Source organism: Geospiza fortis, unplaced genomic scaffold (genome assembly GCF_000277835.1).
Source record: "Geospiza fortis unplaced genomic scaffold, GeoFor_1.0 scaffold346, whole genome shotgun sequence".
Taxonomy (NCBI): domain Eukaryota; kingdom Metazoa; phylum Chordata; class Aves; order Passeriformes; family Thraupidae; genus Geospiza; species Geospiza fortis.
This window is the reverse complement of record NW_005054361.1, coordinates 3,374,626-3,387,338: the sequence shown is the minus strand read 5'-3', so window position 1 is coordinate 3,387,338 and position 12,713 is coordinate 3,374,626. Positions and strand designations below refer to the sequence as shown.

Sequence of the window (12,713 nt, the reverse complement as noted above, 5' to 3'; positions counted from 1 at the left end):
TTTACTAGGGTGGTTTGTATTGTGGATTGATCTAACAGTCAGGAAATCCTGGAATGCATCAAGTCACACAAATACAGAATGACTGCCTTACATCAGTACCTGGAACAGAGAATTTTGCCAAGAACTGCAGAGCACAGTCTGTGGTGGAAGTCAGCCTCACATTAAGGAATGTCCTCACAAAACCCTGGGTGTTTTGTGACTGGACTGAGTTTTTGTAACCCTGGACTAAGTTTCAAATATGAAGCCGACCCTCTGCTCAGCCCTCCTCTCTTAACATCGATCCATAAAAGGGAAGGAGAGAGAAATGCTGGCATGCAGAGGTGACTACATGGGATCAGCGTGGTGTTACTTGTGCTGCTGCACAGAATGCACTCAAAGCCTGCAGCTAAAAGACATTCCCTTGCGCTTGTATGAATCTTTTGCCTCTGCAGGGCTCCACATACATTCTTTAGCAGATACCATCATGGATGTGGCATTATTACACTGCAGGAACTTCCTACACCAGGAACACACTATTTCACAGGTAATTCCTTCAAGGTTTTTAACAAGCAAATGAACTAGCTCTACCATACATTATGATACAGATTACAGTGACAACATTTCTGAGGATATGACAATTAAATAAACAGTACAGAACAGTTTTGCTAAGACAGGTTATAGAAATGTTGTTTTTTAGTACTGTACAATGCCTCCTGCACTGTCTGTACATTTGCAGTGACAAACACCTGCAGTTTTCCATCAATGTGATGGCACCCATGAGACTCTTGAATCATAATGATACTTCCACATGCTTATGACCACTTTTGTAGAAAAAAATGACATTGATTTAACATAGCAGGTAATTTATTTCCCTCATATTGGGATGCAATGAAATTCATTCTCATAGCATGGCCCTTGCTAGAAATGTTTCTAATTTAGGCTGAAAGGAAAGGAAAATTTCCTAATTGATGAGAATTTTTGAGATTTCTTAAAAAAATATTTTATGAATTCAGATAGAAACCTCAAATCACAAACAAAAATCCTACTTTGGAATCTGAAAAATAATAAATCCCCCAGTATTGATAAAGCAAATTGCTGGAAAGCTTTTGAACTGTGCAAAGGCATTTTATTTAAGTTTCATTGAAAATTGTTATTCTAGTTTGGCCTACACATTTTTTAAACCTATTTAACTGAATTTCCATTTTTTAAAATAAGAAGCTATGGTTTTTATTTTCAAATGCTGAATATGGATGCCTGAATTCTGAAAATTAATAATCCTTTTTTCTCCCTCTCTAAATTGTTGAATTCATTGAAATTAACCTTCATGTCCCAAACAGCTCCAGCTTTTCTCTGTGGTGATGGTACTAGGAGTATTTGACAAACAATCTGACAAATTCAGATTTTAGGAATGTTTTCTTAATAATTTAAATAGACATTGTCAAAAAAACTATGAACAATAGATGCATACAAGTGTAAATGCCAAAATGCGCTATGTTGGACACTTATCTGTGAATAAATTGAATGCTATTAAGCTACTGTCATTCAGAAAACTAAATATGAAATGCCTGCATATTTTGCAAAAGCTTAAGACACTAATGAATTTCAAGTACTTTTGGTCAAAAGCTATTATTTTCAGAATGCTCATTAATCAAATAGCTTGGGAGCTGGAAAGCTTGTGTTTCTCACTAAGATACATTGTACATATTTCTGCTTGGCAAAGCTGGGCCATTTATTTCCCTTTAGACTTCATTTTTGTACATGCTTCTCGAGTTTCCATGTCTAAATCCAACTTGCATGGATTAGGAGACTAATTCTGTTTTGTCCCTTGGTCTGCTACACATCCTTCTTTTTTTTTTTTTGGTCAGGTTTGCATATATTTTAGCCATCAATCTCCTGAAAAGAGCAGGAATCATAAAGACCACAGCACTTCTCAAGTCCCTCAGCTGTCCAACAAACCAGTGCAGGTTAGGGCTGTAAAGATGCTGTGTCTGTAACTGCAGTGAGTTTGTCTCCAGCAAACACATTCACAGCAAAAGCAGGGAATGAAACTTTGACTAAAAATACAGGAATAACCAGGACTCTCTTAAAACAAACTGGAAGTTGTTTAGTATCTCTAAAGGTGTCAGCTGCAGTTCTCCTTTAGGGAACAGGCCTTCATTAATGACAATCCACCTGTCATGGGGCTGACACAATTTGAACTTGCTTTTCATTTTAACAGTAAGTTTTGTGCTGCTGCGTGGTTTTTCATCTCCTTTGACTTCTGCCTGCTAAAAAGTCAGTGTGTGTGGTTTGCTTTCTTACCTCCTCTTCACTGTGACCTTTCACAGCCATGTCTGAGTCCATATTATTTACCACCTCTTCACTTTACATCTAACTTCTCAGACGCTTCCTTTCATTGCAAAAAAAAAAACCAACCCAAAACCACCAAAACAAAAAAAAATCTGGAAGTTTGTATGATAGAAACTCACCCTCAAGGGAAATATTTCTCTCAGAGCTTTATTTAGATCAAGGAACAGGGTGATGTGTTTGTCAGGTCTTGGTGGAAAAAGCTCATATTGTTGAATATTAGATGAAAGATCTCTAGACTGATGAAGAATGATGTATATGGCATGTCTTGCTTCCTTCACTTCCACAGATTCCTTATGCCACTAAGAAACTGCTGGTTTTCTACTAACAGCTGAAGTGTGTCATTTGGAGAAGAACTGAGGGAAAATAAAGTCAACACAACATAGCAGTGTGCTCTTGAAATGGAAATTCTGTAGAAAACATATCTAAAAACAAGATTTAAAGGGGTAGAACATCAAGAAATTTATGAAGAGCCTGAAGAGATAGAAACTGATATTGTTGAGAAGGAAGCTATGTTATTTAGATTGTATGGGGGGCTCCATGTTTACTTAGGAACCCTTGGCAGTGGGAGTAATTTCTTCCATAGCCCGATTTCAATTTGTTCTCTACTGAAAGAAATAAAAGATGCTGGAATGCAGAGACAAACATGCTATGAGCAGGTTAGGTCACTTCATTAGGACTGGAGGCTTGAAAACAGACAGTCTAAATTAATGAGAAGCTGACTTATCCACATGATGGGGTCAGAACTTCGAGGTTCTCATAAAGATTCAACCTAAATTTGAACATGTAAAATTGTTACAGTAGTGGCACTGCTCTCCTTTAGTAAAACAAATGTATGGTATGTATGACTTGTAGTACCTGTGACTGAAAACATGAAAAGCTCATTTGAATAGCACGAGATCTGCACTGTTGCTGTGGTGTCTAGAATGTTACCACACTTTTGCAGCAGGAAATAAAAGGTTAAGGAAGAAACTTGGGAGCACTTTTTTTCTACAGTCTCTGTTACTTTTAATTTTATCTGTTTCTTCTCCCTTTCCTATGCATCTTTGCTATGTTCCACATCAAAAACTAATCATTGTTGGCTTTGAATTTACTTTTATACCAGTGTAGACTAAATTACGGAAGGATTTTCAGGTTTATTGGTCTTGACTTAATAATGCGTCATGATGAAAATGACTCTTCGCACTTGAAGGACATATCTTTGAATTCAGAAGTGCAGTCAAAGCCTAGCAGGGACTCAAAAGTATTGATATAGTTTATTTTAGGAAGCCAGATACTTTTATGGACTGTGTAGAGTAACACAGGGAAAGACTGAACTATGGCACAGATGGCTGGTAACTCCTCACGCAGTTCCAGCTGGATGTGCCCATGACAGACACTGAGCTGATTATTGGTCCCCATCTGTGGCACAGAAGAGTTAGTCCCCTGCAACGTGGTTCTTGTCTCCTTCAAAGTTTTATTATGTTTATGAGCTGATGTCATGTCATTTTGTCTTTGCCACTTGCTGTCACAAGTTTCCATAGCAGAAATTAAAGATGCTATTCTAGCCTTCACCTGCATCTCCATTTACTTTGGGACTTGTTTTACTTAGTCACACATATGTAATCCACAGGCAAGCAGCCTCACCTTCTTAAGTTTACTCTTACTTTTCCGGAACTTTGCAAAATCTGAAGGTCCTGAGTCACATTCATTTTCTTGCTTTGAGAAGTTAGCAACAGACAGACTGTTCAGGAAAACTCATGCTACAGGATAAGACTCTTCATTCATGCATGGACTACTAAGTTCAGTGCAAGTCCATGAGTTTCTTGAGGGCATTTGTCAGGAAATTATCCAAACGCTAATTCTGCCAAAGCAGAAAATCAATTGGTGTTTGTGATTGCAGGAACAATTGGTTACACAGACCCCTGAAGTTACTTTCTGGCAAGAGATCTGTTTTCCAGCTAGCACCTGAAACGTGCTCTCACAATCAGGTGATAAGGATGATACTGGAGTCTAACAAAACTGCATTGTTGCCAATGCCAATGCCCATGTGACCTGAAGCATCAGTGCTACCAGCCGATCATCCTGGCTGAGAAGAGCAGCTTTGTGCTGGGGTCTTTATCTGCCACCAGGAAACCACTGAAAAGACTTCAGCTGACACAGTTACACCTTCCTTCAAGCAGTTCTTAGATAAGGATGACTTCCTATGACTGGAAAAGTTGTAAGTTTTCCCCCATGCACCAGTGGTCACCTCACAGATGCTGGAACAAGCAGGCCCTTACACACCACCCTAAATAACAGTGATGGCTGTCAGCTGCTGCAGTTGGAACAAACATACAACAGACCCAGATGTTCTGAGCTCGTAATAACACATTAAAATGTTTATCAAAGCTCTGGAAGACATCTCTGACTTCAGAAGGCACTAACAGTGGTGTTACCCTTGAGGAACAAAGCAAGGCAAAACACCTTGTCAGGCACAGACAAGCTGAGAAAGCAATGTTGTTAAAACACATATAAACTTACCTTAGACATCTGTTTGCATGACATGTATCAAATTTGCTGTACATCACTACTGTTGTTCTTCTGCAGGGATCAAGCCTACAAGCCATGAGGAGCACAGTGGTGTATTTTTTTTTCATCTGCTGATTCATGCCTTACAAGGCAGAATGCACACAATCCCTCTCAGAAATTCTTACCTGGCTGGTGTTCACCTCCCTACCTCAGCCACAGCCCAGAGCAGGGCACATGGGGACACTGGATGAAGTCTGCATGGATTAGATGGCTGATACTTCTCCTTTTCAGACAGTGTATGAGTTGCAGAGTGCCCACCTAGATTTTGGTTACTTATCTCTGCAGAACTACTCTTCTGCCCACACAACCTCTGTGAAATAAAGGATTTGAATTTCTACTTACTTCTTCTTGGGCCTTTCTCCTCAGTTGGATGCTCCTTTTACTTCACTGTCTTCACTCCAAGCGTACCAGATGGCATATTTATGCTCACAACTGCAGCATCACTGCAGATCACTATCTTTTGTTTGTTTGGTTTGGGTTTTTTTTGTTTATAAATACCACTTCTCTCTAGCATGGCTACATGCTCTTGTATTTCTCTTCCTGGTATTGAGTGTGTCCACCATGACACGGAATTTTGCCAAATTCTGCTCAAGTCTTTATTTTCAGGAAGATGTTTGGCAAGGGATGCTCAAAACACTGTTTCTCCTCTTAGCATCCACTAACAAAGCTTTGCCAATACCATAAAATATTTTGGGTGTCATCAAACAATTATTTTAAATCTAGACCTGTCTGATTTTTGGTTTCAGTGAGGTATCACTGGATGAGAAAGCCAGATGGAAGAAAACAAGCAAAGGAGCTGTCCCTGTTTGCCACTGCCTTGCCTTTCACCATTTCTCCCTTATTTTTGTCTCATAACTCAAGGAAATTAGAAAATTACACTTAGGCACCTACTTTGTATTCTGGGGGTATTCTTGCTCCAAATCCAAAGGCTGGGAACATTTTGTCACTAGAAAAGAATAAAAAAAAATATAAGAGTACCCATAGAGAAATATTGTTACAATAAACATTTATTCCTCTGTATGCATTCATGAGAAATGCAAAGCCTCACAACAGCACAGAAGTGACTTTTAAGTCAAGTGATGGCAAAGTGGAAGGGTACTGGATTGGAGAAGTAGGGTTCTGTTCTGAACAGATTAGGGGGAGTGTGTTATGGAAGATTTTTCAGGTGAGCTCCTAGTATTTTTGGGCAGTTAAAATCACTTGGAGAATACTGAGAGATCAGGATGTCTTGTACCTCCCCCACAGATGCAATAACAAGTCTGTATTACCCACTCTTTTGCATTACCTGGCTGAAACAAGGGAGTTTGTTGACTGAGCAGCCTATAACAACATTTATTTCATATAAATGTGGATGTGCTCCCCCAGCTCAGAAAATGGGTCTCGTTAAGATATGACTCAGATTAAAAGTGTTTTCAAATTTGGGTTCTTACTGTTGTCCAATTGCTCAAAAGGCACTTCCTAAAATATCAGAAAGGGCTAATTTCATCATCTTAAACCTGCAGGTTCTGTAAAGCTTTCCACCTGCACCTTTAGTAGTTCCTCCAAAACATGAGATTATTTTAATTAATCTTAGATTGACTGACAACCTGCCAAAATGCCTTGGCATGGTCAGTTTGCTCTCAGACTCTACAGCGAGGTTATTTTACCCGTTAGACATTCAAGAGTAAAAATACCTGATTCAGAGGACCTGGAAACTTCAAAGCTGTTAATACCCTTTCAGAAATGCAATAATGTCTCACACAGCCCACATGCTGTCAAGCTGCCTCTTCCCAGATGGCAAAGTGGAAAACAACAAGCTGCAAGGAATGTCTTGTCCCTGAGTCAGCAAAGCACTTGATCATACACTTGAGGTTAACAATTCACTCAAACATATGCTTAATTCCAGACATATCCTGAAGTCTCACTGATGTCACTGAACTGTACTCCAGTCCTCTGATGAATCAGGCAAAGTTTACCCTAGTCTACTTACAGGGTTTCACAGCCCTTGGAAAAGTTGAGTTCCAACTACCATGATTGGAACTTTTAAAAATTCCCAGGAGAGGCCAGCAGCTTCAATATTTTTGGTGTAGTTCAAGAGATGGCCACTCTGAGTATCAACTGAATAATTCACATCCCAGACAGACTCCAAAAAGATAATAGCACCCATTAAAGCTACTCAGTTCTTCTGTCTGGCATAGGCTGTTAAAGGCACTGTGATATTTCTGATACAACCTAAAGAAAAACTTAAAAGAAAGCAGAACTGTGTCCCCTCTGCTGCATAAATCTTGGGAGCACAGTTCTGTGTACCATATGTTACACCATGTGACAATGGATCTTGGAAAGGAAGACTAACATCATTTGCACGGTAATGAAACATTTTTTCCCCAAGAGATGTCAGAAATGAAGTAGCTGCTGACATTCTATGCTAACCACCTGCTGATAGCATTCTCTTTGATTAAACACTCCTGGAAGAGGGAAAGCCCTTACAAATAGATGCAGGGAATTCAGGCACACTCTGAGGGCAAGAAATAAGAAACCATTGGAAAATAATCTGAGAGGGGGAAAAAAATCTTATTTTACATCCATGATTAAGCATGGCTGGATTAGAAAATCAAACTTGATTTGGGGCAAGAACAAACAAAGACTAAAAAAGAATTTTACTTAGAATTTTACTGAGGTAGAACATAAGTGTCTAAGTTCAATGCTGGCAGCAGTTATACAACTGGGAGATGCCTAAACCCAACCAGTGCCTGAAGTCTACTGCAGTGTTTCTGGAGTGTAAACAAGTGTAGGCACTCTTGTATCTACAGCTCCATCTTCTGCTCTGCAGCAATAAGTCATATCTCCAGCAGCCTGGATTCTCCTTCTGGTGGCGAGACTCCCACATTCCCAGTCACACAGTGCCACAGCCCCCACTGCTATTTTGCACTCAGAATACCTTACCTCCACAGTCAGGACACATGTCTTCATGTTTGAAACTCCCACATCTCCTTTTTGAGTAAGTGCAGCCATTATATTGTGAAAGAGTGAAGCAGGATCATGTAGCCCCTCAGGATGGGGTTCCATATGGCTGCTTTTTAGAGTGTCCTGGGGTCTTCTGTGCTTAGTACTTTCTGTTGTCTCAGCCAGAATAGCTCCACACTCCCATCAGGTAGCTCACCAGAATTTAGTAATCTGATTCAAGCTGCTGGGACCAAGAAATTAACTCTCACATGCTATTGGAGCTTGATTTTTAAGGTAAGAAGGGAAACTTTTGAAACTCATGACATCGCTTGCATAAAAAAGATCATAATGTCATTCCCTGACCACACCTCAAAAATTTCAGCAGATAGCTTTCAGAATAAAAATAAAATTCAAATGCATGTATTTAAATGTATTTCCCTTTTTCTTCTATCACACAAAACAAGGTGTTTAGCTATATTTACTCTTTAGTAAATGAGCAGTTTAATGGCTCAGTGGTGTTTTACAATATAACCTCCTCTAGTCTTCCCATCCACCCTTCACTTGATCATATGAGAAACAAATCCAACAGCTGAGCCTGCTGCCCTCATTCTGCTCGTCCTGCACTACTGAAACACAGCAGGGAAAAAGTGACCCAGAAGGGCAGACAAGAACTTTCTCACTTCCAGGATAATCCTTTTGTGGTGTGACAGAGCTGCTCTAAAAGACCCGGGGCTATCAGGGTAGCATGCAGAAGAAAGCAGAGCAGCTTTGCAGCTTCTGGAAGCTACGTCAAGGGTTAGGCCATTCAGGGACTTAAACTACAGTCAGAAAATGAGAAGAAGATTTTTCTCCTGCCTCAGGGGTGAATCACATGCATCAGAGACTCCAGCCCTGTTTCCTAGCCTGGCATTTCAGTAGGAAAGGGATCTACTCTAATGACTTTTCTTTGTAATTTAAACTCACTTGAAAGAAGAAAAGTGAGAACCAGTTTTCTTTTTCTTCATAGTGCTTGCTCAGACATTTGGGTGTCATTTATAGTAGGAAATAGGCCTGTGACCCTGGTTGAAGCAATGGGACATAGCCACGACATGATCTGTGAGCACCCTCCCTGGTGCAGCCCTGGCTCCTGCCAACCAGCACCCCCAGAGACTTCCCAGGGACAGTGCTGGGTCTGATGCCTCCAACCAAACCTCAGGGCTTTGGCTTTTGTATTTTTCAGATTCTGCTTTGGTGTGTAGTTCTGAGCTTCATGTTGGGGGATGGTAAGCTCTCTTCACAGAGTGGGTAGACAAAGCAATTCCTTCTCTAGCTGGGGACCAAGGACAACTGATCCAAACCTCAGGCCCAAGAGCATAAAAAACAGTGGAATGAAGAGAGAAAAACAAGAAGGATGGGACTTCATAATCTAAAGCTATAATTGGACAATTAACTCCAATTTGCTAATGGACCAGAACTTATAAAAGTGAGACATCTCATGACCGGTCATCCATTTTGTGGCCATTTTGGGTTCAACTTGTGTGTAGCCCTGGCTGGGCTCTTGTACTGCCCAAGGTGTATCCATTGAGGCCTTTTAATAAATACCAACTTTATTGTTTAACTCTGTCCAGCCTCTGTTCTAGGTCAGCCTTCACAAGGCATCAGGTCCAGCTGTGCCTGACACTGCTCCCAAATGCAGTTTGGGCATCACCAGTTTGTGCTGGGAGGAAGAAAGCTGAGGCACAAGGACATGGGCAGTGTCATGTCCTTGGCCTCAGGCAACCTCAGGACCTTTGACTTGTTTTGTTTAAAGATGGCCAGAGTGTCCTTGGCACACAAAAGGAAACTGCCTGCACTGTCCTGCTGCAGGCAGATTGTTAAAAGGAAAGGACAGGAGAGAAACATACAACTGGAAAAAAAAGCTGATTCTATAGAACCCGAAACTTACAGAATCGAGTAAGAAAAGACTGTGACTTGGCAGAATGTTTACAAAATTACTCTGTCACATATACTTCAACTTTTATATTTCCTTTGTTTTACATAGGTTCCCTTGAAAATTTAAAGGTGGCATAACTTTCAAAAAACTGAAGTACTTGACATGAAGATCAAAAAAACAAAAGCATCAGATTCTGAATTTTATACTCCGTTATTTAAGGACCATGAGTAGTCATGCAAGCATAGATGTGTATGACTTCTGATACTTTTTCAGTCAAACATGCATATATTACTGAAAGGTATCCAAGACTGAGCAGATCTATGGCATTGCTTAAAATGTTTAAATATTTCAAATGATTTCTGTGTTTTCTTTGGAACTTCTGTTAATCCCTGTAAGCTGTTATGATTCACAATTTACTGGCATCAAGCCCTTATCAGATAAGTACTAAATAATATACTCAGAAACATGATTCATTCATATGCTTTAGAAAAGAAACAATTCAGCTCGTAGTCTTCCAGTCACCCTGAAAGAAAAATCAGGGAGAGGGTTCAGATTCAGTGTTCATATTGATCAATGTAAATTAATGCACACAGAAATTAATTGTCAGGGCTCCAAGACTGCAGTCTTCTGAACAGAAATACAACCAGCTAGAAAAAAGTTTGTCAGTAACCTCAACTATAGCATAACACAATAGCAGAAAATAATATCTGAAAATATCCCATATTGTCCTTTTGGGACATTGCTCAGTTTTAAACACCCATCCCTCAAGCTATCTACTGGAAGCAGAGCAAGAGCAATGGCAAATCAAAACACTAATAGGGGCAGAGAGAGATTTCAGTGAGCTGTACTGCACCTACAGGAAAATAGATGAATAGGGGTGATATTATGGTTTTGTAAATCTGTAAAAGTGATACAGATAATGATCCTATTTTCTATTTCACTAGGAATCCCAGTGCTACTGGAAGGAAGGAAAGAAATATGCTTATTATAAAGAGACAAAATAAAGAACATTTCAAAATCCTGTCTCATTAACCACTGGTACCTTCTGACATAGAGTATCATTGAAATCAGGATATTACATTTATTCTGAAGAAGATTTGCTATTCCTATTAATGAGATGGAGAAAACTCTTCCACTAGGTAAAATTAATTAGTCAGACACTGAAGACGTTTTGCAACCTCCTCAGAAGCCCCAGGGACAGACAATGCTTGAGATATTCAGCAGTGCAGCAATACTTGGATTCAAAAAGGTTGCCAGGACTATGCTCTCTGAAAATCAGTTGCTTTTAAAGATCGAAATTTGGAATCTGGGTTCTTAATTGTACAGAGAAAAAAGGTCTAATCCATTCTATATTAATTCTGAATTTATTAATTCTGAAAGATTAACTCCTAGCTAGCCACTTTCACAAATTTGGGACTAATTTTATTGGCTCCCATTAAAGCCCACTGGTATGTAGCTGTAGCTGTCCTTGGAGTTTATTCTCCTGAATTCAATGCAACATCCGTATGGATGCTACTTAACTGACCTTGGACACTATCAGCATGAAAACCTGCTCACTCTATGCTAGAACAACACAGTAGCACCAACAGTACTAGTGATGCAGTGAATGGGGGGAAGGGAAAAACATGGAGCAAAGAGAGAGAAACACTAAGAGATCACTTTTAGTTGCAAATACCTCAGAATCTGAAATTTAGATCTTTCAAGGAGAATACCAGACTTCAATCCCTGGATATTAAGCTGTCACTTGTAATTTTGGTCTTAGGTCAGATCAGAACTACCAGGGAGATTTTTTTAAAAGTACTGGAGGCAGCAAAATCAATTATTATGCCTTTCATTTTCAATTCCAGTGTTAAAAGAATAAACTGTGGGTCTGCTCTGCTTGACATACTTTTTTTATGACGAAATCAGGTCATTTTCCTCTGTTAGTAAGAAATTTCAAATTGACAAAATTAAAAAGGGAGGTGTGTAACACATGTAATTAAAAAAGGTGTGAATGTGAGGAGAGAAAGAAGGAGAGGAAAGGGGCACGGAAAGAGGAAGGGGGAGAACAGCTCAGAAAAGGTAAAGGAAAATATAGAAGACAAAACAGCAAACAGCACAAACAAAATAGAGCTATCTCTAAACTCAATTAAAATTGTAATCTTTCATGTTCAGGGAGTGAACTGGAAGACTACAAGCTGAATTGTTTCTTTTCTAAAGCATATGAATGAATCATGTTTCTGAGTATATTATTTAGTACTTATCTGACAAGGGCTTGATGCCAGTAAATTGTGAATCATAACAGCTTACAGGGATTAACAGCAGCTCCAAAGAATACAGAATACAGAAATCATTTGAAATATTTAAACATTTTCAGCTCCCGCTTTGCAAGCAGAGCTGGGCAAATAAAGGACATGATCTGGCATGAGGGTTGGAACGAGATGATCCTTAAGGATCATCCCTTGCAACCCAAGCCATTCCATGATTCTATGATCAAATAGGCTAAATAAAACCATTCAGACAGACATTTCAGTTGAAGGGACCAGAGCCCATCCATTTCACCACTTGCACTCTAGCACAGCCACCTGTGCTCCTCCAGGACACAGAGCCAGGCTGCGGTCCAGCTCTCAGCCTGCCCCAGTCAGAGCCAGAAAGACCACAGGAGATCAGCAGGAGCAGTGTTTTCACCCACTGACCTGGATTCTTCCCTAAGGCATTGCTCCTCTGTCACCACATATTCAATATGTGGTTATGTCTGGTTTGATACAACCACATACCCAGTTTTGGCCAGGTTACCGCGTGTTGCATCAAGCTTGCTCTGTGCCTAACACAGCTTGGCATTCAGTCCATAATGCACAGTGATTTCCAGTGGAGTAGCAAGAATGATAATCATACATCTTGGTCACAGAAGAGGTCTGGGAGCATGCAAATCAGTGGTAAATCACTGCTACAGTACATCATAGTCTGGGCTCTCACAGAGATGCTACATCACTGGGTGCGAAATCCTGACATTAAAATTCAACCA

General features: G+C 39.9%; 1 protein-coding gene across 1 annotated transcript in view; it reads right to left on the bottom strand.

Moving 5' to 3' along the window:
- The window catches only part of CPNE4 (copine 4), a 189,020-nt gene that overhangs the window by 16,823 nt on the left and 159,484 nt on the right, over window positions 1-12,713 (bottom strand). Inside the window, exon 13 of the mRNA XM_005423951.2 lies at window positions 5,767-5,821. Within this exon, the coding sequence (XP_005424008.1) occupies window positions 5,767-5,821 (55 nt within the window). The remainder of the gene's footprint in view (window positions 1-5,766; window positions 5,822-12,713) is intronic.